The sequence below is a fragment of the Gavia stellata genome, chromosome 23 (assembly GCF_030936135.1).
Source record: "Gavia stellata isolate bGavSte3 chromosome 23, bGavSte3.hap2, whole genome shotgun sequence".
Classification (NCBI taxonomy): Eukaryota; Metazoa; Chordata; class Aves; order Gaviiformes; family Gaviidae; genus Gavia; species Gavia stellata.
The window spans coordinates 1278319-1305226 of NC_082616.1; the positions used below are offsets into that span (position 1 = coordinate 1278319).

The 26908-nt window shown below is 43.2% G+C and overlaps 1 protein-coding gene across 1 annotated transcript in view; it reads left to right on the forward strand.

The window, feature by feature from the left end:
- The first annotated feature begins 330 nt into the window (after positions 1 to 330).
- SHLD1 (shieldin complex subunit 1) overlaps positions 331 to 26908 on the forward strand; it is a 41362-nt gene continuing 14784 nt past the window's right edge. The window contains exon 1 of the mRNA XM_009816063.2: positions 331 to 493. Coding sequence (XP_009814365.2) covers positions 331 to 493 — 163 coding nt within the window. The remainder of the gene's footprint in view (positions 494 to 26908) is intronic.

Sequence of the window (26908 nt, forward strand, 5' to 3'; positions counted from 1 at the left end):
ATACCCTGAAGGGAATATACTCCATAGCTTCCTAGCTTTGGGGCCTGAATCTGTACTTCTGGGAAGCCTCTAGGAAAGCCAGATTTGTTGTGGACCCCTAGTTATACTACTTAGGGCTGAGGGCTGTTGTCTATGGGTTTTGCTGTTGTTCTTCCTTTACATCTTTTAAATTTGCTCTTATTTTCTTAAATGAAGTACGAATACGCTAGGACAGCTTCTCTTGGCTCATAAAGCAGTGCAAAAATGCCACATCATTTATGTTGACTTCTGCTTAGATTTTCATGCTCTAAAAACCCAGCTGAGTTGCATTTGTGTCTCTGCAGTGAGACCATGGAAGGAAAAGAGACATCACCAAGTCATCATTCGGAGGAGAGCAGCATATTGGACCTACCCTCTGTTTGTGACCTAGCAGAGTGCTTTCTGCCTCCACACAGCTTTGAAAACAGCGAGGAGCTTTTTCGTTCTGTGGATACTTTTCCCTCTCTGCCAACAGGTAACAGCTTCTGCCTCTCCACAAGCTCTTTCTTTAGCCAGTGCATTGTCTGTTTAGGCAGTGTGTCATTTCACTGGGTAACAGCAATCTGATACTGGTGCATCTGCCTTGTCTTAAAACACAGTTTACCAGAACTACAGTCTGTTCCAGCTTGACAGATACAGTGTGAACTGTGGATCGATGAGACACAGGGGAGGAGTTCAGAGGATACTATCAGCAGCTAATGTTTTGACAACACTGTTTCTTCATGTTTGGTGTGTTCTCAGAGGAAGAGAGTTGAACTAACTGACAGAGCAATCCTCCAGGCATCAGTAGGAAGTACTGTCTCAAATTACCGTAGTCAGTAAAGAAATGTTTTTAAACTTTTCCTTATGTTCTTCACATGCTCATCATGTATCTTCCACTCATGAGCTCAGGATGTGGCCTCTGTAGCCCGTTACTTGAAAATTGTAACAGTGAATGTTTGCTTGTGGTAATGACATGAGTGTGATGAGAACTGCTTCAGTTCAACTCTTGAGAGACAGCAGTTTCCTTACTTGAAGGAGGACTGATTCCTGCAGAAGTAGCATTTTAGGTCAGCCAATACTCCACATTCTCAGGAGTAATGTGGTGTATCTGAGAAGATCAAGGGATAGTTGGCACATTCTGATTACTACACCCCTCAGGCCAGTCAGTGTGAATATATGGCAAGAAGTGAGAAATCGAAATGCACTGGCCCAGTGACACTTCTTGCTATATATTCATACTGGCTGGGTTGAAGGTTGTAGTAATTATATGTAATATTGGGGGGGGGGAATAAAATCTGATCAGCAAATAACGTGTGGAGATGGTTTGTCAAGGCACCCGAGCAGGTGAAATGTCACTGATGACGTTTCTGGTTGCTTTGGAGTCTTAAGTAGTGTAAAAGTAGGGTTTGGCTCCTCCTCTTCCCCTGGCACTGTGTGGTTTACTTTGGTCTAGTTCCAAGAAGTTGGCTTGGAATTAAATGTGAGTTTTTTCAGTGGGAATTCCACTATTTTGCATGCTAAAGAGCTAAGCAGTGGAATCTACCAAACTAATCTAGCTCTGTTGGTGTTGACTACTTGCCTGTGCAGTTGTCTTCACCTCTAATTGTGGGACATCCAGAACTGTAATAAAAATAGATACCAGTCCTTGCTTTGGTTTTCCTGTGCAGACCAGGAAGTCACGTGTCTTATGTTACTAATGATGCAAATCTTCTACTGTAACCTCTACTTTAAACCATGATCCATATTGCATTAGAGGAATAGTGTACCTGGTTTGAGCTTTTGCTTTATTTTTTGTACGTAAGAGTGGTGACCACAGCTACGAAGAATGTCCTGAGCAAGCCTTTTCCGCTGTAGTGGGAGAGGAGGATGGGGAAGTTCCTTTAACACTGAGACAGGCTGGAAGGCATTTGTCTACTCAGATTTCACAAGCCGTGTCACAGGTATGAAGAAATTCTGGGAGCTGTGAGGCAGTTCCTGCAACGTGTGTAGGGCTGCTTAGTTGTTCAAACACCATTTAGTGTGGCTTGGGGCAACTGGACTTGATTGCTCTGATGAATGTGATGCACAGAAAAACTGCATGACCACTCAGCAGTCCTAAGATTGGTCTGAGGCATAGCAGCGGTGACATATGCGGAAATGAAGGTAGGCAGCTCTAAACCCAAACGACAGCATTGGGAAAGTCATTCACAGTGCATCTCTGGAATATGTAGCTAAAAGCTCAGTACCAAGGTATGCTGAGAGGCCAGGTCCTGCCTCCTTGCTGTCTCCAACACGCCCTGGTGTCAGCGGGGATTCCAGGTGGGCTGAGGGCGGCAGATCAGGCCTGTGAACCCTCTCCTTCATTGCTTGTTTTAGAGACCCCTCGCAACTAAAACCACTTTGCAGTAACTGTGGGATGCACGCTGTAAAATGGTTCCTTACCCCGTGCTCCTGGTAGTGAAATAACCAAGTATCCCATTGGACTCAGTTCACGCTCTGAACATCTCGGTTCCTTGCTCCTTATAACAGCGTCAAACCAATGTACATACTCACTTAAACTCTCTTTTTTGAGGCAACTTCAGCTTTCTAAGCCATTGAGTTTGGTCAGTGTGACAGAAGAGGCAGGAGGACAGTTATAAAAACAGCCTGCCTGTGTCAGATGTTCTTGGGCAAGCAAGGTATCCTTTGCTTGTTTGTTTTCTCATGAGACATTGTAAACCGCCGCTGTGACACAAGATAAATTAGGAGAGCGGGGCTGGCTATAGCTTGCACGCCACAGTGTGACCAGAAGATTGCATCCTGGCGCTTAGGTAGGATGGATGATGAGTCTTCTCATCAAACTTGAGAGATTTTTATTAGGAGTGAGGATCTTCCTTAGTGATTCAGAAGCATTTCCGAAAGGCCGTTAGGTCTCTGGGAATGTGACAGCTTCCTTGGGAAAGAAGCAGATTGACAGGACAGGCAGTGCTTTCTGACATCTGTCACATGAACTGGGCTGAGACTGACTAAAATATCATGCCATCCCAGCCTCAGGAGTCGGAAATGGATATGGAAGTATTCCTAGTGCCTGTGTCACTTTTAATAGGTCTTATTAGTCTAGAGAGGCTCCATCACTTATAATAGCGGAAGATTGTACCCATTAGCCATGAAAACAGGGCCTTATGAAAGCAGACATCCATAGGCAAGAAAAGAGTAGTCCTGTGGGAATACTACTAAATGTCTAAGTTATGTATAAATGAGTGGTTTTATGATTTGTGTGGGACTGAGGGTTCTGCTCTTGCAACGAACATGCATACTTCTGGCTTGTTGTCAGAGAGAGTTCAAGTATCTAAGCAGTGACAGACTGAGAAAATTAAATTGGATCAGTGAACTTTTCAGTATGCTTCCTTTTTTTTTTACCCCATAATGGAAAAGAATAATACAAAAATTTCATTGTTTATAGTGTTTCTAATCTGTATCACTTGATAGCACGATGCTGCAGCAGTAGCTTACTACTTCCTCTGGGTTAAGAAAAGTTACCAGCAAAAATTCTTACTTGGCAGTGCTTAAGTGTGTGTGTAGGGAAGCCTTAAATTATTTGGATTAATATTTGAAAGGCAGCTAATAAAGGTTATTTACAATTAAATAAGTCACTGGCAGCGTTCTTTTTTCTTGTAGGGCGCTGAACCAGAGCATACCAGGGACAGTGGAAACATAGTCTTTGCCTGGAAAAATTGCAGCCTAAAAAAGGGTCAGAGAATAGACTACGGGTGTGGTGCAGGCAAGGTCCTGGGCTCTGCCCATGCTGCATGGTCTGGCAGAGCTGGGTTTGCCATTGCAGCCCTGGAGTGATGCTACCATGCTTGGAGGCAGCGTTTGAGAGCTCAGCCGTGGCGCCATGCTTGGGAGACTGCCTGTCTGAAGCATGGGCAGAGCTCAGCCCCTTCTGCCTGCATGGCTGTTCCCTGGAGCTAGCGATCTTGGGGAGATAGGTCTCCTTGCTCGTCCTGTAGCTTGTTCCTTAATCGCTTTTTCTTTGCAAAGAAAAGTAGTTAAAAAGCTGTGTCCTTAGGAGAATGGAAGAGTAGACAGGATCACCCAGTGGAAGACACATGTAGCGTCACAGGAACAGAGAAAGTAGGGGAAGGATGATGCTGGAGAGATGGGGTGAAGCAGGAAGACACAGTTCACTGTGTGAGTGGAGAGGCCTGTGTGTATCTAAAAGCTGGCTAGCTTTAAAAAAAATAATAAAAGCTGGTTTTGGGGGGATAGAGGTGTTCAACCTTTACTTGCTTCTCCAAAAGCACTACTTCTGTTCCTGCAATTTGCTTCAGGTTTGAGCCCAGGCTTACCTTTGGTTATTTTCCATGGACTGCCCTGACCTCTCTAATGCAGCGAGAGTCCCAGGCTGCCCTGACCGAGCTTCTTATTCCTGCTCCATCTTTAGCACTGGTACTCAGGTGGCCACATGAGAATTCAGCTCAGGGAATTGGCCCAGCTTGTTGGGCAGCCACGTGAATACTTGTGTGGAGGAGATGGGGACAGCTGCTCTTTCTGGCAGCAGCACAGGCGTACGCTGAGATACAGTGGTCTGCAACAAGTCCTGTGTTTCATACGGGGTTACAGTCTTTCCAGAATAGTGGCTTCTGGAAAAAATAATGTTGGAGCATTTATCGCTTTTCCTGTGCAGGGAGCCAGGCTGTAGGTTCCTTTTCATTAGTCGTGGGTTTTTTAGGCTTCCTTCAAAAACAGTCCATTTGGAACAAGTAGTGAGGGCTTGGGGGAAATGGAGAAGAACCATTTCACTGGAGCCTCACTGGCTCCAGGCAAATCAGTGAATCTGGACCACAGCACTACTGCTGAAATGGCAGCTCAAATCAAGAGGACACCGATTGCAAGATTATCCCAGTTTAAAAATAAAAGCCATCATGATTTTTGGACTGTTCCAGTTGCTTCCTGGGTTTTCAATCAACCAAGCATGTGTGTTAAACAAAGCAGAGATAACCAGCCAGTTAACACAGCTCTCAGTTCTGTAGACGATTGTGATTTCTCTGAAAAAAATGCTAAACATACCCAGTGAATTTACATGCTTAGTTTTGCAGTGGGTTGTTACGTCTCTTATTAGCAACTGAGGAGTCATGCTAATGTTGGTGCATGTGTTCTGAGTTGTCCTTAAATTCTCTCTCCTGTTTACCATGTTGGCTTGCCTGTCAAGAGTTGCTTAATCTGTTTTGCAGAAGCGGGTTGTGTTTACTGAAGAAGTCTGGCATGGTTTGTGGTTTTTCTGTATGGCAGTTGTGCACAAGTGCTGACGTAGAAGCTGAAAATTAAAGGAGCAGGCTGTACTTGTCCTGTCAGCAGCAACCTTTCAGGGCTGGCACTTGATGGGTGCTTGAAGGTTCAGATCAGCCCAGAACTTACTGTAGTCATTCGTTACTTGGTATAGAAACCATATTTTGGCCGTCTCAGCTACAACTGTTACCAAAAGTAGCAGAATGGCTTTTTGTCTGGCCATGCTGAAGACAACCTGAAGGCTAAAGACCTTTATATATATTCTCGTTTAAGTAGTCTATATTAACTTTGTAAATCCAAAACACACGTGATACTTCAAATCGCTTTCTGGCTGAGCCAAAGCTGAGCTAAGAAGGACTTTGCACTTCTGGCTGCCGTGGTTAGATACAGAATCTTCTCATAGTCTCCCTTTACCAAAAAGTTACAGATTGCCCAAAGAATGTCTTACTTTTTGGTGTGATGTGGAGATGAAGGGGAGGGCGCTGTACAAAGGTGCTTTGTGCTGTCATGAAGAGTCTCCTTTGACTGCAGGAAGTTAACATGCTCTCCCACTTGCACACCTACTTTGATTTGAACTGTGATCTAAACACTGTCAGAATTAATGAGTTTTTTTAGGTAGATGACCTGTGCATAACTACCTTGGCCTTGCTGAAGATCATAGCCCCTATTTTAGGAATTATTGGATTTTTATTGGTTTTGGTTTGTTTCCTGCTGCCCTCTAGTGAGCAATGTTACCCGTTTCTGATGCTGCCAGCCCTGCATGCTTGGCAGTCAGAGGGCCAGTGATTTATTTATTTTTTTCTTCAGCTGTACAGAGCTCAGTCCTGCGTCAGTTTACTGCTGTTGAGAAATGATGCTAAACAGTCCCCAAGGCTGATGTGAGAATACTTCTGAGGAGTGTTGGTTGCATGTTATTTACTGCAATGGATCTTGGCATAAGGTGGCTGATGTTGTTTGTTGGTGAAGTATCTGTTTTTGTCTGGGAATAGCATTCCTACTTCTGTTTGTTACAGTTACAGCTGTCCTGGGATCTGACTTTGTTATGGAAATGAAAAGTCTTTAAAGCTTAGTTGTATTATGCTTTTTTTGGGTGCAACTGTAATTTTTTTAGCCTTTCCAAAAGTTCTGGTTTTAGCAACTTTCTCCTTTATCCCTGGTACTGGTATAAACATCCAGTTATTTGTCAAGGCGGGGGATTTGTTTAGCTTATCAAAAGCAAAGAAGCACCTATTTTCAAGTGAATGTGTATTTTTTTGTTGATGATTTTTAACCAAATACACTCTCAAATATGACCAAAATACTAGAGTTTTCTTAATACTCTAGTCTTCTCAAGAGGAAAAAAAAAAAGGTGAAATGTTTCAAATCCTAATAATTTTGTATAGATGTTGTGATCCAGTGGGGCAGATGCTCAGTGGACTTGAATTTGTGCAGCTTCACTGAAGTCAGGGGCAGGCCCTTGGGTTGGGTAACTACATGGCTCTGGTGAGTTTGGTAGCGTTAGCTTTCCAAGCATCTCTTTGTGGCCCAGTTGTGTTGAATACTGAATGAATCTGCAAAGTGGAATTCACGCTACCTTATGTAAAAGGAATACAGGGAAACCGCACGACACAAAAAATAAAGCACTCGGCACCACTGCGTCACTGAATGTCTTACATCTCTTCTAAATTAGTTTTTCAGGAATGTGTTACATAAAGCATCCAGCCAAAAATAAATCGGGGAAGAGAAAAAGACAGTGCTTTATTTTTCACAGTCTGAGGAAGAAAACTGATCCTATTTTAAGGAGAATTAGAGCACTATGCTTACATCAGTAAGGGAAAAAACTGAGATATGTGACTTGCCTTTTAGACTTTAATGCTTTGGAGTACCTCTATGTTCTGTGAAAATGAACAGTTTGTACTAAACCACTGATAATTCGAAATCAAGTCCAGAGGAAATGCTTCAGTAACAAAGACAAGGAGTTGCACTTACGCATTGAAGTTGTCTGATCAGATTCTGCGGTTCTGTGCATAGAGGAGAGCTTAGGAGTTTGTCTTTCGGAGGAGCTGGGGAACAACTGTGTGGCACAACTGTGTCCTGTAGTCTGAGATTGTGTATTGACTTTGCATCTTCTGCTCAAGGTGAATTTTCTTCTGCTACCCAGCTCCTATTTTTTCCCAGAAAAAGAGGATTAGGTAGGTTCGCTCTCATTAGGCACACAGTTTCAGCTGTATCCACCAGTCTAATTACCAAGCCTTTCAACATGGAAAGGAGCATAATATGTGTTCTGCATGTTATCCCCGAATCCTTAAAAAGTGCTGGCACAATACAGAACTTGGAATTTGTATATTTGAAGCTGATTTTGAGGGACTATCACTGTTGTTTCCTTTAATTCATTGTTCTTAATTGAGTGTATAGGCTGATTATACCCTTGCCAGCCTCTCTATGTAGAGGCAGAAACAGAATGGGTTGATTTCCAGTTTGGGATGCTCCTACCAAACTTTAAACAGTGAAGTAAGTGGTTTCTGAATGTTTCTAAGTGGTTCTGAGTGTTGGCAGGAGTTTTGTTTCCTCCCTAAAGCCAGTCCTAACCAGTTGCCTATCAAATTTGTAACTGGATTCTGTAGCCTTCTACTGAGAACTACTGCACGGTTACTCGAGAGCTGGGAGCTGGTGGGTCACCCCCATGGTAGCTTTAGGAGCAGGCCTGACCTGTAACAAATTGTCATTGCTTAATGAGTCACCTTTTGTTAATAAGTGCAACAGACTAAGTAGCTGTGGAAGGTAACGGGGGTGCTGTTATGGGGGGATTTTTTAAGTTATATATATGCATGTGTTTGTGGTGCTGGATTTGGAGCTTTAGACCCAGAGAAAATATCTCCAGCTCTAATACGCATGGCAGAGATGAAGTTTTTGTTTCAGGTACTGGACAGTAACTTTCACAGGTAGGGACTGATCCAGAGCTCCCTGCTGATGCCAGATAATACTGGTTTGGGTCTTTAGAGCACAGCCCTGCAGAGAGCTGAGTGACTGCCTTTCCCCTGACTGTCCAGGGAGCTGGCTGCTCAGCTCCCTGCAGGACTGAAAACTTCCTGTGCATTGCACTGATACACTTTTCAAGCCAGCAAAACATACCTGCTGTATAGTGTTTAATGCTAAATCCTGATAGGGAAGGGAGAAGCCTTGTGGCTGAAGATGTGTGCACCTTAAGATTTGCTAGTTTGTTACCCAGGAAGTAGTTCAGGTGAAATCTAATGGTAAAGAACTGATTAGGTATATGGTCTGAGCCAGACTTCCAGAGATGGTTTTTTTCCTTTTCTGTTCCTAAAATCATCATTCTGCAGAGATGCTGCTGTGTATTTAAAGGGTGCTGATATACCTAGGATGCCCCATTTTTTCATTAACAGTTAATGAGTTGAGGCAAACAAATTTGCCATACATTCAAGACTGAATGTGTTTGTTCAAAGCCAAATTCTGCTGTTACCCCACCTCCTTACAGTCCTTTTCCTGTCAAATCAGTCACACTGACTGCTTCTGGTCTGCTCTGTGATCTTGGGTATGGCTCTTCACTGCTGTGGTCTCTGTTTCTGGTACCTGTGGGCTCTGTGCATCTCACTGACGTGGTTGATGAGCTCCACGGGGCAGTGACCGTGCTGTGCTCCATAGCTATCTGCTATACTGAGGACAGCGAAGTCTCTAGCCGTCTTTTGGGATAACAAAGCCCAGCAGCACCTTGTACCTGTCTGACCCAGGTGCAAAGAACCTGTTGTTTTAAACTTTGGAAGGAAGTTTATGTAGTCCTTGTTTGGTCAGCGAAGGTGAAACAAGGTTCAGAGTAAGGAGCAGTAAATACTCCCAATGGAACCATTAAGCCATGAATCAGAGAACACGTTTGTCCTGTTCACCACTGAGAATGAGACGTGGTTCTTAGGTAGCTCATAACTTTTTAGGCTATTTTCCATTTTAAATGTAAAGTCTGTATGTTGTGAAGGTGATGCAGGGTTGCTGTGGCACACTACCTGATCTAGAGCCTGGATACTGAGTTGCCAAATGTGCTTATACGTAGCAAGGCTTACTAACGGAATGTATGCTGCTGCCTCTCTTGCATTGCTAAAAGATTTTTGGTGAGGCTTTTGTCTTCCTGTGTGCAAAAATGTGTGGAGTTATTTTATTTTTTCGGACACCATTCACTTTGTGGAGATTTCTCTTAAATGCCTCAGACTCCTCATTTGCGAATACTGAGCCACCTTGCCAGGAGACATGAGGTGTCAGAGTTTGATTGACAAGGCCTCACAGAAATGAACCTTAGGTTTAAGCAGTTTTGTCAGTTCTAATTGGCACGCAATACAACAGGAAGCATTTCCAAAGAAGAAAATGCAGGACAGGGTAGTATGAGAATGCCCAAAGTGGGTCAGAGTGAAGACTGCTTGAGAGGTAACTTGTCTTCAGCAGGAGGTAACAGTGATATTTAAAGAGCAGTAGAAACAGAAGTGATCCCGTCCCTGCAAGCCTTTAGCTTCCAGGACTTCTGGTTTAGCAGCCACAGATGGTATATCACTGTGTCACTAGCTCCTGATGAATGGCCCTTCCTGGAATTTGCCTAACTGCTTTTGGACCTCTCTGTCTCTCTCAATGTGGCAGTGGGACTGTGGGGAACCACTGGCTTTGTCTTGCATCTTTTGCTTCCTTTGACCCCCTGAATCTCCTGAGTTCCTGCAGGCTAAGAAACAGCGTATGATCACTGCTGTTTCCTTCTCCAAGCCATCTGTGGTCTTACAGACATCTTACACATTGTCCCTGTTGTATTCTTCCAGGCTAAAGAGACGTGATGTATTTGATTTTTACCTCAAAGAAAAGCCATTTCAAAACTTTAGCTAGCTTTAGACTATCCTTCTCTGTGTCCCTTCTAGCTTGTCAGTGATCTTTTAGAGATGTGGGGACAAGAACTGTGCACAGTGCAATGTCTGTGACATGGCTCAGAGCAACCTGTCCTTGCTTTAGTTCTTTGTGCGTTGTTTTGCTAGATTTTTTTCTTTTTCTGTCATCTTCTCCCCAGTTTGGTTACCTCTATTGGAGGAAGGGAAGTCTTTCCTTGCTGGGCACTGAATTATGCCTGGCTTAGTACTGTGGTCTGGAAAAGGTGCTCTCTTGAAAGGTCTCTTACTACCTAGTAATGTAAGTTTAGGACCCCTGCAGGTAGGTCAAAGTTCTCTTTTGCTCTTTTCCCGGTCTTTTTGTTCACTGCAGTCTGTTCACATGCTTTGTTCTCTTCTTTCCTTCCCTTATAATATTCCTTGCCTTTGCACTTTCACTGCCTTGTCTCCTATTCTGTGCTGGTGGTGGTTTTTCCCCCCACATGTCTCCGTTGTCCGCATACAGCCACCTACCTGCTGTGGATTCTAGGTAATGTGGTCCTTTTTATCCCAAAAAGTATACCTTTCAGTAGCTGATCGTCGAAACAGCATGGAAATATTTACTCTGTCAGCCTGTAATTAAAGACTAGAAATCCTAAATGCTATTCTCCCACCCTGTGCTGTGTGCTGAGTCTTCAATGTGATCCCTAAATCAACTGTTGTTGTTGGACTTTTATTCCAGGAAACTTCATGGTTTTTCTTGGCTTTACTTCCAAAACCCTGCTGGCACAGTTTTCAATAAAATATTTGCTCTGCATCTGCCTTTGATGTTTGCTGTGCTTGTAGTCCTCATATTTTCCAAGGTGGTTTTCCGGTCCTTCCTGGTTATAAGGCTCAAGGGTTTGGCTTAGACTTGAAAAGGCAAAACTAAAATGTGAAGACAGTGTTTTAGTAACTTAAAAAGGTGATAAGGGCCTGTGCGTCAGGTTTGGGAAAATAAATGTGATCCTACTTCAGTAGCCAGTGCAGGGATTTACTGAATGTCAAACGAGGAGGGGAATCTGCGTATCTATATAAAATGTCATGATAACAAACCATTATTGGTGTTCATTTCAAAAAGGGAGGCCACACAAAACCTCGTACCTGCTTTCAAGATGCCATGTAGCTAATTCCATTATTATAACAAATGCATTTGTAGCTTTAAGAAGAGCTCCATCTACTGGAGATAACCGATGATGAATGCTTTACTTTACACTGATGACAGCAGTCTGGCTGTTAGCTATACAACATCATAAAGCTCTAAAAAGTGCACACATGGCATATAGAAATAATACATATCTATTTTAGATCTCATTAATCTTTTACCAGTCGCTGGTGTGAGAGGGGCCTAGTTCATTTGCTGGCAGTAACAGCCACGTTATCAGAACACATCAGTGCCAGACAGCGGGACCTGTAATAGGTACGTGGAGCTGTGTCTGCCCACCAGTGGGACTGCGGTCTTTTAATCTTGCTTTGCCCTGCGGCTGTGGTGTAGGAGTCCCTGTGGGCCATTTCTTCCTTATCTTTATCTAAACTGTCAATCCAGCCTGGGCTTTTATTTCTCTCATCATAGCTATCAGTGTTTGTCCATTGCTGTGACCTAATCTAATTTAGACTGCAGTAATGTCATTATGGCAATTGTTCCTAAGGTGGCTGCAAGGCAATTTTGTACATGCTTATGGCAATGCTTTTTTATCTTACTAGGCCAGTTAGTGAGCGTTAGCTGTTTAAATAGGAAGGAATTAAATCCTGTAAATAAATGACAGAGCACAAGACTTTGTTCAATTCTTTATGAATCATTTTCCATCATCTGAAGTGCAGATGTGGACTGCTTTGAGATGGAAAATTGTAGATTGGGAACAGAGACCATTCAGGTATGTGTTTTACAGAGGAATGATAGACAAGTTTAGACTCTATAAAGCCTGTGCCTTTCAGCCATCGTTTGTAACCACCGTGATGCCATGGAATATTATGGGGACAAATAAGAATTTCTAAGGTAGTACAAGAAGACCTCAAGAATTCTTACTGACCAAGATACAGAGTGATATCAGGTCGGGGTGGGGGTATCTTTGGGTAGCCAGATGCTACTGGCTCTGTAAAGGTGCAAAATACAGTGCAGACTTGGCAGAAAAGCTGATCCTTGCTTTGGGTTCCTCCTTAATGGGTGCTTCCCTGGGCTTCCCCGTTCCGTAAATAGGTTTTTATCATGTACGTAAGTGCAAAGTTTCTTCTGTGCTTGAAGCTTTCTTTTGTAGCCCTAGTCAGCTTTTTCAAAAACGTTAGCTCTGTTCCTCACTCCTTGGAGTCATCAGTGGAGGTGGATCTGTCCTGGAGCAACTGGATGCCAGATCTTGGCAGTCAGCTGATGCAGCTGGAGGGAGCAGAGTGTTTACTGAAGTTAATAGTCCCCTGTAAAACAAAGGTCCCCTCGGGATGGCTGCCTTCACTACACTGAGCTCCCATCTGAAACAAATTTGTCTATAAATTGTCTTTAGTTGGGCTCCAGAATCTTCAGGGAAAGGCCCTGTTAACAGGTCTGTGTGGCATCTGGTATGTCTCTGGGTAGCCAGCATGAAAACCATGGCTTAGGACTGTATTTCAGCAAATAAATGTCATTCCCTGTCCAGTCCTTCAAGAGCATGACTCCAAAACGCAGTAATGCCCATGCTACTAGTTCAACATATGGGTATTGGTGCTCTTCCATGCTTCTGTTTATGGCTGCAAGGGATACACTGAATGCTCCAGAGCAGTGGAGTGTGGCCTGCCACAGCATGCGCCTCTGGCTTGTCACAGGCAGGGAGACAGGGTTAGAGGTTCTTATTTGCCTGTGACAGTTATTTTAGTGCAAAGCTGTAGTAGAAATTCTTCAAGTTCCATTAGATTTTTATAAAAGAGATAAATGCCTTGTTTTGACTCATCGGCTCGATCTTGCCCAGGGACTGTTTTTACCACCTGCTTCTCACTCAGGTGCTGGCTTTGAGCAAGCAGCGGGAGACATTTCCTCCACGTGATTAGAATCAAAAGCACTGGCTGCTCTTGCAGAGATCCTCATCTGCTTCACTGCCTGACTCCATTCCCTTCAGCAATATTGTGGCTCTGTGCAAGGGTGCTGAAGTGCCAATAGGAAGGATATGGGTTGAATGAAAGTGCAGGATTCAGGAAAGGGAAAAAGGAAATGAAAGTGTCTGTGAGGTTGAGGGAGAGGCCAGGAAGCCTGTGCAAAATGAGTTTTGTTGTTTAATCTCTAGCTAATAGGTTTTGATTCATTCTGTCATTATTTGAAATCTGAGGAGCTGTAGGAACAATCACTGATGTAAGTGTGGGGCTGGAAGAGTATGGGAAGATGGATAGCAATGGCAGTGATGGAGAGATTATTTCACAGGTGTGTGGGAGTTGGGCAGCATTCCCTCTTTACCCGTCACCTTGGGTTACCATTTTAACTGCAGTATATTTCCCCTTTTTCAGACAATTTACATTTTTATGTGCTGAATTCCTAGATAACCCTCCATAGCTGTACTTCGTAACATTGATAAGTGACTATTGATTAGCGTGTTCATGTCGTTTGGATCCAGGTATCCAAAACGTATTTCACCAAGAAAAGTGCAGAGGGCTGGGAGAATGTCCTCTGCTATCCTGATGTAGCAGTGAATTTGGGTGCCACTTGCGTGCAGCAGGACACAATCATCGTTTTTTCTCCCAGACTTCTTTGCAGAGTCTGGAGAAAGGCCGTGCTGCGGAGAGACAGACCTTCCTTCTCTGCTGTGTTGTTTCCCAACTTTGAGAATCTCTCTTCAGAGGCCCATAGGACAGGATTTTGTAGAGTGACCCTTCTTTACAACACCAAAGCTTTGACAGGATTTCCCCATGATCTGATGTGCAGAGGCTGTGACACATGAGAGCAGATCCCAGAGATGAATGTATCCTTCCGAATCTACTCTTGTGCTGGACTGGGAGCCCCCTCCCCACAGCAGACTGAATGTCTGGTTCCCTTCATCTCTTCTTTCTGATGTGAAATCCAGCAAGTGCTCCATCCTTCTTGCAATGCTGTGTTCCTGTAGAAGCTGGGTTGGGTTTTTTGTGCTGGTATATGTCTAAACGAGGATAATATGAACCAGATTTCAATGTATGAACAGTGAGTGCTCTATGTTTGAAACATTGAGAGCCAAAGAAAGAAGTTCACTTTCTTTACTGCTGTGGAGAAAAGCTTTGGTTTTCTTTTTTTAAAAAAGGCCAAAACCTCTAGGGTGTATTTTTAGCTTTAAAGTCATGCAAGAAGTTTGCATTAAAAGATTCACAGACCTGAGAGTTACACCAGGAACGAAGACCACAGAGGAGAATGGGAGCACAAAGGGATTGGACTATAGCTCCTGCAGACCCTTCTGTAGGGTGTCCAGGTTAGACTTGTCCCATTTTTAGTTCTGCTTTTAAGGAAGAGAAGCATCTTTTCTAGGAAACAGTTTCAGTGAAACTCCAGTTTTCCTTAACAGCTGGAGAGGAGAAGCTACAAAGCAATCATGAGGCCTGTAAGCCAGGTTATGTGTTTTAATAATAACGTGCTACAATAATACAGTAACAGTAGCTGTGAAACATACTGGTGTACGCATGAATGTTTCCAATCACTTTGGAGTGCAAGAACTGCTGTACAGCTGAAACATCTCCACAAAATACTTTATTGAAATACTTATTGAAAAAAAATAAAAATGCATGGCATGAATCCTTAAGTAGTTGAAATAACTGGGGAAAGCTGTACAGGAGTGTGACTGTTCCTGTTACCTGGACACTTGTTCATGGCATCTTTTCATCAATGTGAGATTCTTTTCTTTGCGGCTCCCAAGATGTTGGTTCCTTTCTTGTATAATAAAGCTGCTCTTTGCAGCTTTGGCATTATGGTCTTGTTGTAGTGCAGATACTGCAAAAGTGACCCAAGACGTATATATCTGTGTTGAGCAGCCAGCAAGTGGCAAAACATGAAATGACTGCGATAACTTTGTTATGTAAAACGAGCATTACCCTTCCCTGCTCTCTGCAGTGTGTGCCTTGGTGTCTCAGCTTGTCAGCTGCATCATTTATGTGTGGGTGGTAAAGATCTGTGAAAATGGCTTAAAATCCCAATTTAAATCATGAAGGATGTCTGGCTAGGACAGAACAATGCAAAAGGGTGAATTGGTTTGGAAAACTATGCTGAGGCCATCCTGTGCCAGCTTGCCAGGATATTTCTTTCACAGCGTGGCACTGTGTAGGTTACCCAGGTTAGCTTGGGCATTCGGGGAATCAGTATAGCTGCATCGGCCCGAAATGCAGCAGAACCCAGGTAATGATGCTACGGAGCCTCCGGTAAACCCTGAGCTTCACACATTTAATCAGGTGCTCCAGGGCATTTCACCTGCACTCCAGTGGTGAGCAGTGTTTGTAGTTTAGATAGAGATTTGATACTCCGGTGATACAACACATACATAAGAAATGGGACTCCTCAAGTCTCTTTAAAAACTCGTTTCCATGTTTGTTCTCTTACATATGCTGTTTGGCTGGCAGTGTTTTTCATTTCTGCTTGATTTACTGAAGTGTATGCCTCTTGGGTGGATGTATGTGTCACCTGCCCTGCATCCAGCCTCGCTGCTCGCATTGGAAAGATTTGCCTCCTGGCACAGTCCACGGAAAGACAGTGGTTTGCATCATGCCACATGTTGGAGCATGTTTGAACGTGAGTGTTCGTCCCACTCTGATGGTGCTTTTATGTAATTCATCACAGTCACTGCTGAGATAGCAAACAGCCCCCTGGAACTGCATAAATAAATAATCAGAGAATCTTCTTTTATTACCAATTTACACGGATCACTTATGTAAGCAACATGTGCCAGAGCACTGTGTGCTGAAATACTGATAACTCTTGAGCATGTCTGAATGTCGCAGAGATAAGGTACGTGAGCCTGTAATGAGGTACCTGCATGGCCTAAGCGGTAAACTCGTACAGTAATGAAGGATGTTTCTTCATTACTCTATTAGCAAGTTTTTTACTCTTTTTTTTTTTCCTGATCTGATTCTAAAAGTAGGGGGTTTGCCTTGTAATTTGTCAGATTTACCTGTCCTGTTACAAAAAACGCCTTGGAGGACCCTCAGAAGCCGAAATTCTCTGTATGAAGTTCAGCCTCTTTTGGGTATCCGTTACACCAATGATCCTTTATGCACAGCCTGACTTTCTCCTTTTCACCAGGAGGCTTTCACTACACATCTCTTTCTGTCATTCAAACTTTTTCTCAGACATACAGCATGACAATGTGCTAGAAAAATGACCTAGAGTTTATTGGACCCAAAAGGCTCTGTGCTGACAGTTGTCACTGAAGTGCAGCAAGAGAAAACAAAATACATCTGCCCTGATTGCCATGGTCTCTTATTGCTTCTGAATTTATTCCCTGACTTTGAAGCTTCCTTAGGTGCTGCTGTGAATTGGTAACAGAGAATCACATCTCGGGGAATCCTCTGTGGCTGGTGGCAGGTGTGCTGTGAAAGGATGCAAATTGTTCCTACCCAATTCTGCCACAGCAAATTTGGAGTAAGAGCTGAGCAGGAGGCTGTGGGCAGGGATGCTTTCAGTTCCATTGTGTGGCTTATGGTGGACCCAGTGCCTGCAGTGTTGCAGGCCATGCTCCGTAGCTGTGTGATGCGGTAGGACATAACGCTACTGCCTGGACAGCCATTACCATCTTCTGACTGGAGGTCCCTGCTCTCTGCAGTGATCTGGCCTGGATTAATCCCAGGATTGTGGGGACCACTGGAGTTTTTTCCTGGGCTTCTGTGTATTTAGCCCCTGCCTTTGCATTCACATGCTGCTTTCAATGTCTCCTTGCTTCCCCCTTGTAACATCTGGCTTGTACCACACCGCATGGATTGGGTCCAGATGAAACATTCCTAAAGTCTCCCAGCTCAGGCACCTATCACAAAAATAAATTACCTAAGTGGGGGATCTGGCACTGGTTTTAAACTAGTTCTCTGTGTGACTTAATTCAGGCCTCAATTTTTTTGCCTGTTTCTCTGTTTTACTTTGCTGAGCTCATTGGTGTGCAGCTGACGAGGCTGCAGCATAAAAGCACAAAAAATAGTGACTCATAACCCTTTAGTAGCAGACGGTGAGTATAAAATATAGCACACTTTCATCATCCACGGTATTTTTTTAAACAAAACAACAGGCCAGTGATTCAGCATCAGTGTGGGTTATAGTACGTGAAATTTTATCCTGGAGCCCTCCTGCGTCTGATTTCTTCCTTCATTTCATGAGTTTAACAACCCCCCACCCCACTTCCTTCTTGCTGTTGCATGCTGTAGATCTCATAGTAGCTGAGCCCCTTGGCTTATGCATGTGCATATATATTCCTATAAAATCTCCTCCACAGACAGATGGAATGCTGTCAGGCTGAGCGGTGCTTCTGTGTTTACAGTGAGCCTCCATGCTAAGGTTATATGTGAAGGGCAGCTGGTTATTTATTGCCCTAATAAGCACTAGCAAGCAAATGACAGTATTTTGTGCGATGTGCTGCTTGCTGTTCTTTTCAGCGTGTTGAGGGATTTCTAGCTGTGCTCTGTTTATGTTCATTCCCAGGTAAAGGTGGGAGCAAGTGGTGGCTTGAGTTTTGCGAGTTGACTGTATTTTATAAAGATAGCGCTGTCTGTGTTATAGGGATCATCTTTTTCCAAAAGTTATTTGCGTTTGTCCAGAAAGTAAGCCCTTCGCATTGGTAGCAACCTTCCATAAATGCTCACAGACTATTTTATACATGTCTAAGTCATGCTACGTATGTTGTTACTAAAGGAGGTCCCAGCTTTTTCCAGGCTGTGATGCCTGACAGGAAAAGTTGTTTTTTTTAAATCTGAAAAGATGAGACAAAAAGAACCAGAAAAAAGTAAGCGTGGGAAAGCAGGCAAGTACACTGTAACATCTTCTAGATAAACTGGGACTTTGGCACTGCCATAGTGGTCCATTTTACATGCATACTTCTATGTCAAAGAATTATGTAAAACTTGTTTGGTTTATTTTTTAAAGTTAAATCCAGAAAATAACAATGATCTAGAGAGGAATCTGAATGTTGGTTCTGCATGTGTTGGAAGACGAGGAAAAGGAAAGGTAGTAGAATCAAAATCAAGCACTTCTTTACACAGCAGGTAATTAGATTATAACACTCAGTGCTACAGGAAATTATTGAGGCTAAGAGCTTAGCAGTATTAAGAAAAGGGATTATACACTGATTTGGATAATAGGAACAAGCTAAGTCAATAGTTCTTGCTGACATGAATGTTGCCGAGATTGGATACGTAGGGTGGTGTTTCAAGGCTTGTGCTAATCGCTGCCTAATTTGAAGTGTCAGATCACACCTACATATCCCCATTACCACATCTCCCTGTTGCCACCTCGAACAGACCACAAGTGGAGGGGACATACTGGACCAGATATACTTCTGATCTCATCCTGCCTGGTACCTCCTTCCTTTCCCCTTTAGAAAAGAGGAAGAGGTATTCCATTCTGCAGATGGCAAAGCTGATACCAATGCTTCAATGCGTACAACTCTTGCCTTCAATAGTTTGTACCTCTGAAGTACTGTTACTTGAAAACAAACCCTTGGATAACCTGCCCAAAAGCAGAAGCAGGAGGAAAACTGAAGTAAGGGGCTTATTGGAATAGAGAAACAGGCAATGGAGAGTTGGAGGAGGGGACTAACTTTTTTCTGGTCCACAGCTTAGGTTATATTTGTCCATAAGTAAATTTTACAGTGGTATTTTACTTTGTTAATGGATAGCCCACAGATAGCACACATCAAAAAAAAGGTAACTTGTTCAGACCTAAGGAATATTCACCCTTAATATGCTGACCCTGTGCCTAGCCCCAAGTCCTTCTGTACTCTTCATAGCATAAATTTATTCTGAATTTAATGATTTAAGCAGTTATAGTCTATAAAGATTGCAGAGAAATATATCATCTTTACTCCCAGTCGTGGTGCGGCACAAGCAGGATCTGTTTCGTGATACCTTACAATCTAGCAGTAACTTCTTGAAGGGGTGAACTTTCTACTGAAGTGCTGAATTGAAGCAGAACCTGATTTAGAGAGCTACCATCTGCAGTCCCTGCTGAATTTAACATTGCTCTACATTGCTGCTTCTCTGGATATCTAATGAGGTTATTCCTAGGTTAATTTTTCTCCTGATGAAGTTTTAATTAAAATATAATGAAGGCAACAGAAGATGCAAAATAAAATAACTTGAGAAAATCCATTTCATGCTGCACCAGTGCTTTGTGGTAGGATGTTTGTTATTGCTGCTAATTACTATTTTATATGAGGCACTTGTCTAATAGCATGTGTGCGCATGTGAATCATCTGCAGAGCCTGTGGCAGCATTCCAGAAGTGAAGTTAGCTACAGTGGCTGAGTCACTGAGTTTGTGCCAGTGGGTTTCATTCCTGTGTTAGATTGAATGTGAGGAAATATTAGTATGCTTCAGCCCAGCAGCCTTGCAATATAAAGGGAAATATTTTTGCATTGTTAAGACATCATGTATTGCTGTTAGCTCTCAAAAGTCCGCTGATACAGAACTAGTAACTTATTCCTGATGAGGATCTAGCTCTGAATTTTTTTCTCTTAAGAGAAAGAAGAGGAATCATTCTTTTGCAGAGGATGAAAGCAAAAATTAGGTTGAAAGTTGGATCTGATATGCAGAATGTAAGCATCATGCTCTACAATTAGCAATTGTGAAATGCATACCCACCAGGATGAGCTAAACCACGTGGCGAAAGAGGGTGAACATGCATTGTTGGCAAATGTGATTCTTCACACAGAAAACAAAATGCTGGTTTTGCCCGTGCTATTCCCACACACGTGCACAAAATACTCAGTCACTTAAATTCTTCATGACTTCTCTCATATTAACAATACCTGGCAATGAAGTATTTGTAGATGAACCTTCCCATTCAATTATGGATTAGTCGACTGCTATCTCTACAGCATGCTGAAGAGCTGGTCATAGAATGAGGTGACATAAAACTTAATGGTATCTTTCAGGCAATAATCCATCTTTAAAAAGTGCATGTGGCTGGTTTTAATACTTCAGACTAGTAACCTGCTTTGTTACATCCTTAGTTTGCCAAAATCTTCCTCCCTGTAGCACAGAACAAAACCACTGTGCTGTTTCTAGATGCCAATGTCTAACTGTGTTTGTGTTGAAGTGGTGCAGTCTGTGCTTTCTGGAATCATAGCAATGGTTTCCCCGCTCTCAGTCATCCTGTTAAGAAAACAAACAACAAACCAGTCTAACCACTTCTTAAGAGTAAGATGATTTCAGAAGGAAATCCTTCTGAAGGGATCTGGCAGGAGTCTCTCCCGCCGGTTCACCTTTTCTCAGCTGTGCACTGAAAACAGAATTTGCCTTTCCAAACTGGTACTAAATGAATGTGTAGTGGTCAAACTTAAGCCAAATTCTCTGTGCAGCTAAGCCATGGAAAGGAATGCAGTATTACAGAGCTGTACTGTTGCAAGTAGCGGCAAATTTGACCTCCTTAGAAATACTACAATTCTGTGTGCCTCAAGATCTTGCTCATCTTGGAGTAGATATTGGAAAGACCAGAGTGATCCCAAAACAGTCGGGGAGCCAAATGTGAGAGAAGATGGAAAGCTCGGTTTGGTTCAGCAGCCTTAGTGAAGGGATTTACTTTGAATCTTCCAAGATTTTTGAAGCCCTGCCAGGGAATAGCTGGGCCCGCCCGTTCTCCTCACCTCTCGACCAGACCCCCATAGCTTTTCTCAGCCAGGAAGTTATTGGCTTGTTGCAAGAATCTAGTTCCCTCCCTTGATTATTGCATGAGAAAGTAATCAGGCTTCACTGCTGTTTTGGAAGCTGTTACATCTGATAATGTGTCTGGGGTTTTCCTTTTGCCAAATGCTGTTTACTGCTACTTTGAAAACAGTTGCTTCTCCTCCTCTCTGAGGAACCAACGTGTTCCTGTGGATTTTACTTCCCTTCTGGACACCATAGTATCCCTAATTGCTCCTGCTTTAGTGTTTAATGAATGAGCAACAGAGATGGCCTGTTGCTTGAAAATTAGGTGCAGAGTTTGCGTATGTATCTGAATATTCCTGTGCCTTGGCTCTGACATTGCGTTTCTACCTGTGATGAAAGAAGGGAGCAAGCAATGAAGCAGAAGCAGAGCCCCTCTTCTTCAGGGGTGCAGGGACCAGACAAGCACTCGAGCTTTGGGTGAACACTGTGGGCACCCCGCTGCTCTGCTTGGACAGCTTGCCGCATACGGTACCTGCCAGGCTTTCCCTCTCTGCGCCTTTCCTGCCTGCACGAGGAGGAGTAATACTGTGAGAATAAACACTGCAGGGGTTATAAAGTGTACGTCATTGGGCATATGAATATATCAGCTATCAACTCAGTACTCCAGATGTTCACCGGGCTAGAACGCTTTACTTGGGAGTCCAGTTATTGTGGAATAATGCACCTGGAAGGGCGTATTGCCCTTACCTGTGGCAAGCTTCAGCAAGCCTTTGCTTTGCTAGTAAGGCTGCGACTGAGAGGAACCAAAATGGGAAAGGAGATGGTATGCCAAGTAGCACACTTTGGCCTCTGCTTCCTCTTCTCATGGTTGGACCATGACCATGCGTCTGGGTGCTGCTCAGTCTTGCCACATAGGTTGTTAGCGTTACTGCGTTTATCGCAGAATATAACTAATTAGACAAGCGCTAAACCACTTGCGGCACTTAAATGGTATCTAGAACTACAGCTGGTTGGTGATAACTCACTGAATTTTTAATATAATTGTGCCTGCCTCTTCTTGCTACTGTTAGTAACCTGGAGAAGAGGTTAATGTTCTCAGTTCTGTGTCTGTTAGAACATCATCTATGTGACTATGTTGATTTAACTCTTGCTTTGTCCTTTTCTATAACGCTTTGCCCAAAACCATCTTTGTTTTCCTCTGGGAGTGTTTGCAGGAACATCTCTGGTTTCATTAACGTTCATGCGAATATTCCCTAAAGCTCAATGTGGTCTTTGAAAAATATCATTGTCCCAAATGTGCATTGGTGCACATTAAGTCCTGCTTAAAGGCAAAAAAACTAAGACAAAGGAGATGCAATAAACCATCTGTTGTACCTTAGCTATACCTCGATACAAAGAGCACTCTTGGGGCTGGATGACATACAGCATGTGACATCCTGCGGAGCGTGTGCATCCAAAGGAGAGCGTGGAAGTGAGTACCGATTGCTTCATTTTGTACGGTGTTTTAGTCTGTGGATGCCTCCTGAAATCACACTGCTCAGTGCCCATTAGAGAAGACTTGACATGGATGGTATAGTTCATTCAGTGGATTAATTTGAATAAATAAAACCTACTGCACTTTTTCTGTCTGTGTGGAGCTCCAGGCACTAAATACAGGGCAGATGAGTGCTGGTGGATGGCCATGGGTATGGGTGCTTGGAGAAGAGTTCAAGCCTTGCCTGGGAGATGACTATGTTTCTCAGAAGCAGCCGTTAACTCATTTGGTGGTCACACACAGCTAATGCTTTTGTTTGTCAAAACTGTGGAAACCTGCCTTGAACCTTTAAAATGATGGTGAGGGCAAATAGGTTTGAAAAATACTTCAGATTATTACGCAGGTTGATTGACATATTGGTAATATTGATAAGCTGTTGGCCTGAGACAGGAGACAGAGGGATGCAGTTTTTTCCCCCGTCTACTGATTAAATAGCCCTTTGCCTTAAATTTATTTGAACTCCTCACAACTGTATCAGGGATGAACGTGGATGTTTTTGGCTAAAAGTATCTTTGGGAAAGAAGGATTCCTCTGCTTTTTTGCAGACTCCAGTTGTAGTTCTGCCCACTAAGGCTTTTTTCTTCCTAGTCAACTCTTGTGCTACCCTATGACTAGTTCCTTGGCTGGGAGCTGGAGTGGTCCCCACACCTCGGCAGTTTGAGTTGCTCGTGGGTCTGCCAGTGTCAAAGCCAGCCAAATAACCCCGAGCTGCTCTAACAGTCCATCGTAAAACAGATGCTGGTGAGCTGGGGCAAGGTGTTGCCCCATGTGAAATGCAGCATGGAGTACACTGAGAACAGGAAAATCTTAGCACAGTTCAGGTCAGAGAGATGGCAAATCCGAGGGGAGTAAGGGCTTTGCCAGGTGACGCATGAGCGTGACAGCGAGCTGGCATGTTGTGTTGCAGCCAGCCATTTTGGTTGAATAGCTTGTGAGGCCGGTGGTCCAGGGGAGGGAGCTTGGGGCAGCGTTTTGGAGGCTCGAGTCTGCAGCCCTGTCTGATGACTTAACCCGCGGCCTTACTTTACGCTGTCTCCCCATCTATTTGACTGCCAGCTCTTCAGCGCAGTTTGCTTTGCTCTTATCAGGAGAAGCCCCCAGCCCAGTCCCACTGCTAAACTGGCCAGTGTGGGAGCACTGCGAAGTCTAGTGGCTGCTGGGGAAAGACTCGAGACCCAGGTTAGGATGGGCTGGGATAGTGCCCTGAACGTCTGCACTGATCCACACTTACTGTGTGATGATACTGCACTTTTCTCCTCCCTTGCAGCTCCCAAGCATGCAGAGAGAAGGCTGTCAGTGCTACAGTCTGCAGTGATCTGAGAAACAGCATTGGGAAAGTTGATATGAAGGTGTTGGCATCTCTTGCTAAACACTTTTTCAAGTCTGTGGATTTATGGTATAACAGAATATTGTTACCTAGATGCTCTGCTCTTTCAGTAATACTGCAGAATGAAACAGCGCATTAGCTGTAAGAGAGTACTTTATTAAAATACGTCTTAGCTTGTTTCCAGGCAAAAAACTTGTAAAATATTCACCCTTTCATATGTGCTCAGTAATCTGTTCATCTGTTTTCCATCGTCTTTTTAATAATTTTACAAAACTGGGGAGTGTGTTATTTTTTTTTCAAAGGAAATTAAACTCTGTTTTCAGCTAGGGAGCTTTCATTAGACTTAGTCTGTAGCATGTGTCTCTAGCATCAGGAGATCCTGATACTGGGCTGTAATTGAGTTTTGCATTCTGTCTGAGCAGAGTTCATCTCAAAACCTAAAATCTAAGGGAAAAAATAATTTGTGCAGATGGTCTTCATAAAACAAAGGCAGATTAAATCTGGAGCTGTCACAGAATTGCTCTTACAGATGCATCTGCTGCAAAATAATTACCTCTCTTGAGCCCAGTAAGTTAATCAGTGTCTTTTGTTTGTGTCTGCAGTGAAAACAATTAAAAGCTCATCTCCTGTTTTTTAGGTAAACTTACAGATTCTCTAATTTTTAAGGGTAATTAGATTATTTTGATGTGTATCACAGTCCAAAGTGTTCCTGTTGGACAACTAGCTGTCTGTAATATAATTTACCTGTAGCCAGGATGTAATTTCTTTTCAATCACCTTTTTTTCCTTGGGCTGTTTCTTGCTAAAGAGTACAAAACCCTTTTGTCCCCTTTCACGTAAATTGCATTTAAAAAGCTTAGGGCTTTTAGTAAAAACATAAGAACTGCAATGATTTGCATTTATTTCAAATTTTCTTTAAATTCATGTCCTGCAACATGAAGGAAAATTCTGTAATGTAGTTGAGAAAATAAACACTGCTACTACTTTGGTTGTAATCTATGAAAATCTGTGTTGGGAGTCTGTTCTGTCAAACACGGTGAGACACTTGCGTAGTGTGTAAGTGCATGTGGGTAGAGGGGACCCCACTGAGACAGGCAGTGGACGTTAGGAAGCAGCTACTGATGGTGGCACCTAATTCTCAGGCACACATCTGAAATCCCCCGCGGACTTCCACTGTGGGATTTCCGATAGAGATGTGATTTGCCAAGTCCATCAGTATGGCTCAGTGTCACGCTGTAGTTTCCCAGGGGGATAAATCCCACCCCTCCATGCTGAAATGACTTGTGCAGGGTGGACAGTGGCAGACCTGGAGAGAGAGCACCGCTTCCCTCATGGTCCAGAGCAGCAGATACTTCTTCCTCTCCGGGATCGCAGGTGCCAGGGCAGGCACGGACAGTGCTGTGGTGAACCTGTTTTCTGCTCCAAAGGCTTCCCTGGAGCCTGGACCAGGCGAGCATCACATGTATGTGCTGTTTTAACCACGGCAATGTTCATCACGCAGTTGACCACGCAGTGTGAACACTGCCACAAAGAGTGAGGCTTTGAGAGGAGGCAGCACGGGCTGATGCCATCATTTCTGCCAAGCCTCTCTGCAAAGTAGCAAACGTCTTACATCTTCCTGCTTTGCACAATCCCTTCTCCTCCAGGACAGACCACTCCTTTGCTGCCTTCTTCAGATTGACTCTGTGCTCTCTGTAGTGTCAGTGTTTTGTTGATCAGGAGCAGATTTAAATCACTTTTCCTGTGCCTCCTTTTCCTCATGGCTTGGCAGGAAGGTGAATAAGCCTTCATTGTTGAGGTTAAAAAAAAACCCAAAACAAACCAAAAAAACCCCAAAACCACCAAGATCTTTTAACCTCTATAGTACATGGCAGTGATGATGCAGCTGTGTTTAAAAAGAAGAACAGGTTCACACTCCGTGATTAACCTTGCACGCCTTCTTCAGGATGTCTTCACTTTGTTAGCTCTTTGTGCTCTGCTTGTGCTTATATATTGGCATTAGACCACAAGTGCTGCTGTCACTAAAATGCACCCTTTGTCTCCACCTGTGTTTGAATACCTTAATCTCTGAATTCTTTCAAGTCTGTGCTGCAGCAGACTGGCCTCTTTATGTTTTTATTATGAAGAATGAGTGACAGTTGCTTGGGGGGTGGGCACTAAGGGCACAACTGAGCCTCTGTGCAGACAGACAGATACTTGTTTTATTTTAATTCTCAGTGACCTTTATTTTATCCTGATTCAATTGCTCACTCAAAGGCGACAGCCTTTTTTGTGCCCTTAATGCATTAAACATTTTTTCAGCTAAAGGAAGCGTCAGATATATCTCCTGTTGTCTTAAGAGTCACGATTAACCTTCAGCAGTGAAAGTGACCGCGAGGAAGTGGAAGAACGTGAAAGTGGAAAATGGATTTGTTTGTAGAGTGGAGGGAATGAAGGACTCTAGTACTCTCTGATCATAGAGGTTTTAAAAATTCAGAGCTGAGGAACCCCTGAATGTCAATTTTATTTTCTGACAGCTGTTCCTGACTTAGTTTAATTAATGGGAAATGCACCTACCCACCTTATTTGTAAGTTAATAATGTTCAAGTCATTCTTGGATATGAGCATTTTCTGGTTTGCTCTTCTATCTGTAGCTACGCCTTCTTTAAGAGGCACAAGTGTCTATAGACTCTGCAGAAGTGTCCTCCCTTATGAGGGTACTGAGGCTTTGGGGGTGGCTTATGAGAAAATGAAAGAGATTAAGGAAGCAGGTTGTCAAGGTAGTGGAATACAAATTAATTACTTACATCCTCGTGTTGTCCACATTTGATCTAAAAAACCCCTATTAAGTAGCCTTTGAAGACCAATCCCAAAACTTGAGCTGAGAATGTTCACTGAAGTCTTTGTTTCAGAATTCCCTGCTTTATTTATAAATAAAACAGATGTATTTACTACAATCACAGAATCCAATCTGTTTGAATTAGGCCTTTAAAAACAAAATTCTTAAGCTGATCATAAATTTTTGGGGTTAAAAAAATTAAAAGAAAATTACCGGAATGTATGATTAGCTAAATTATCTGGACTGTCAAATCCCACCCCACCAAGCAATCTCAAATAAGAACCAGGAGACTTTAGCTTGTACTAGAACACAGCTGTTAGGAATATCTCCAGCCTAGATATAGGAAATTGAATAG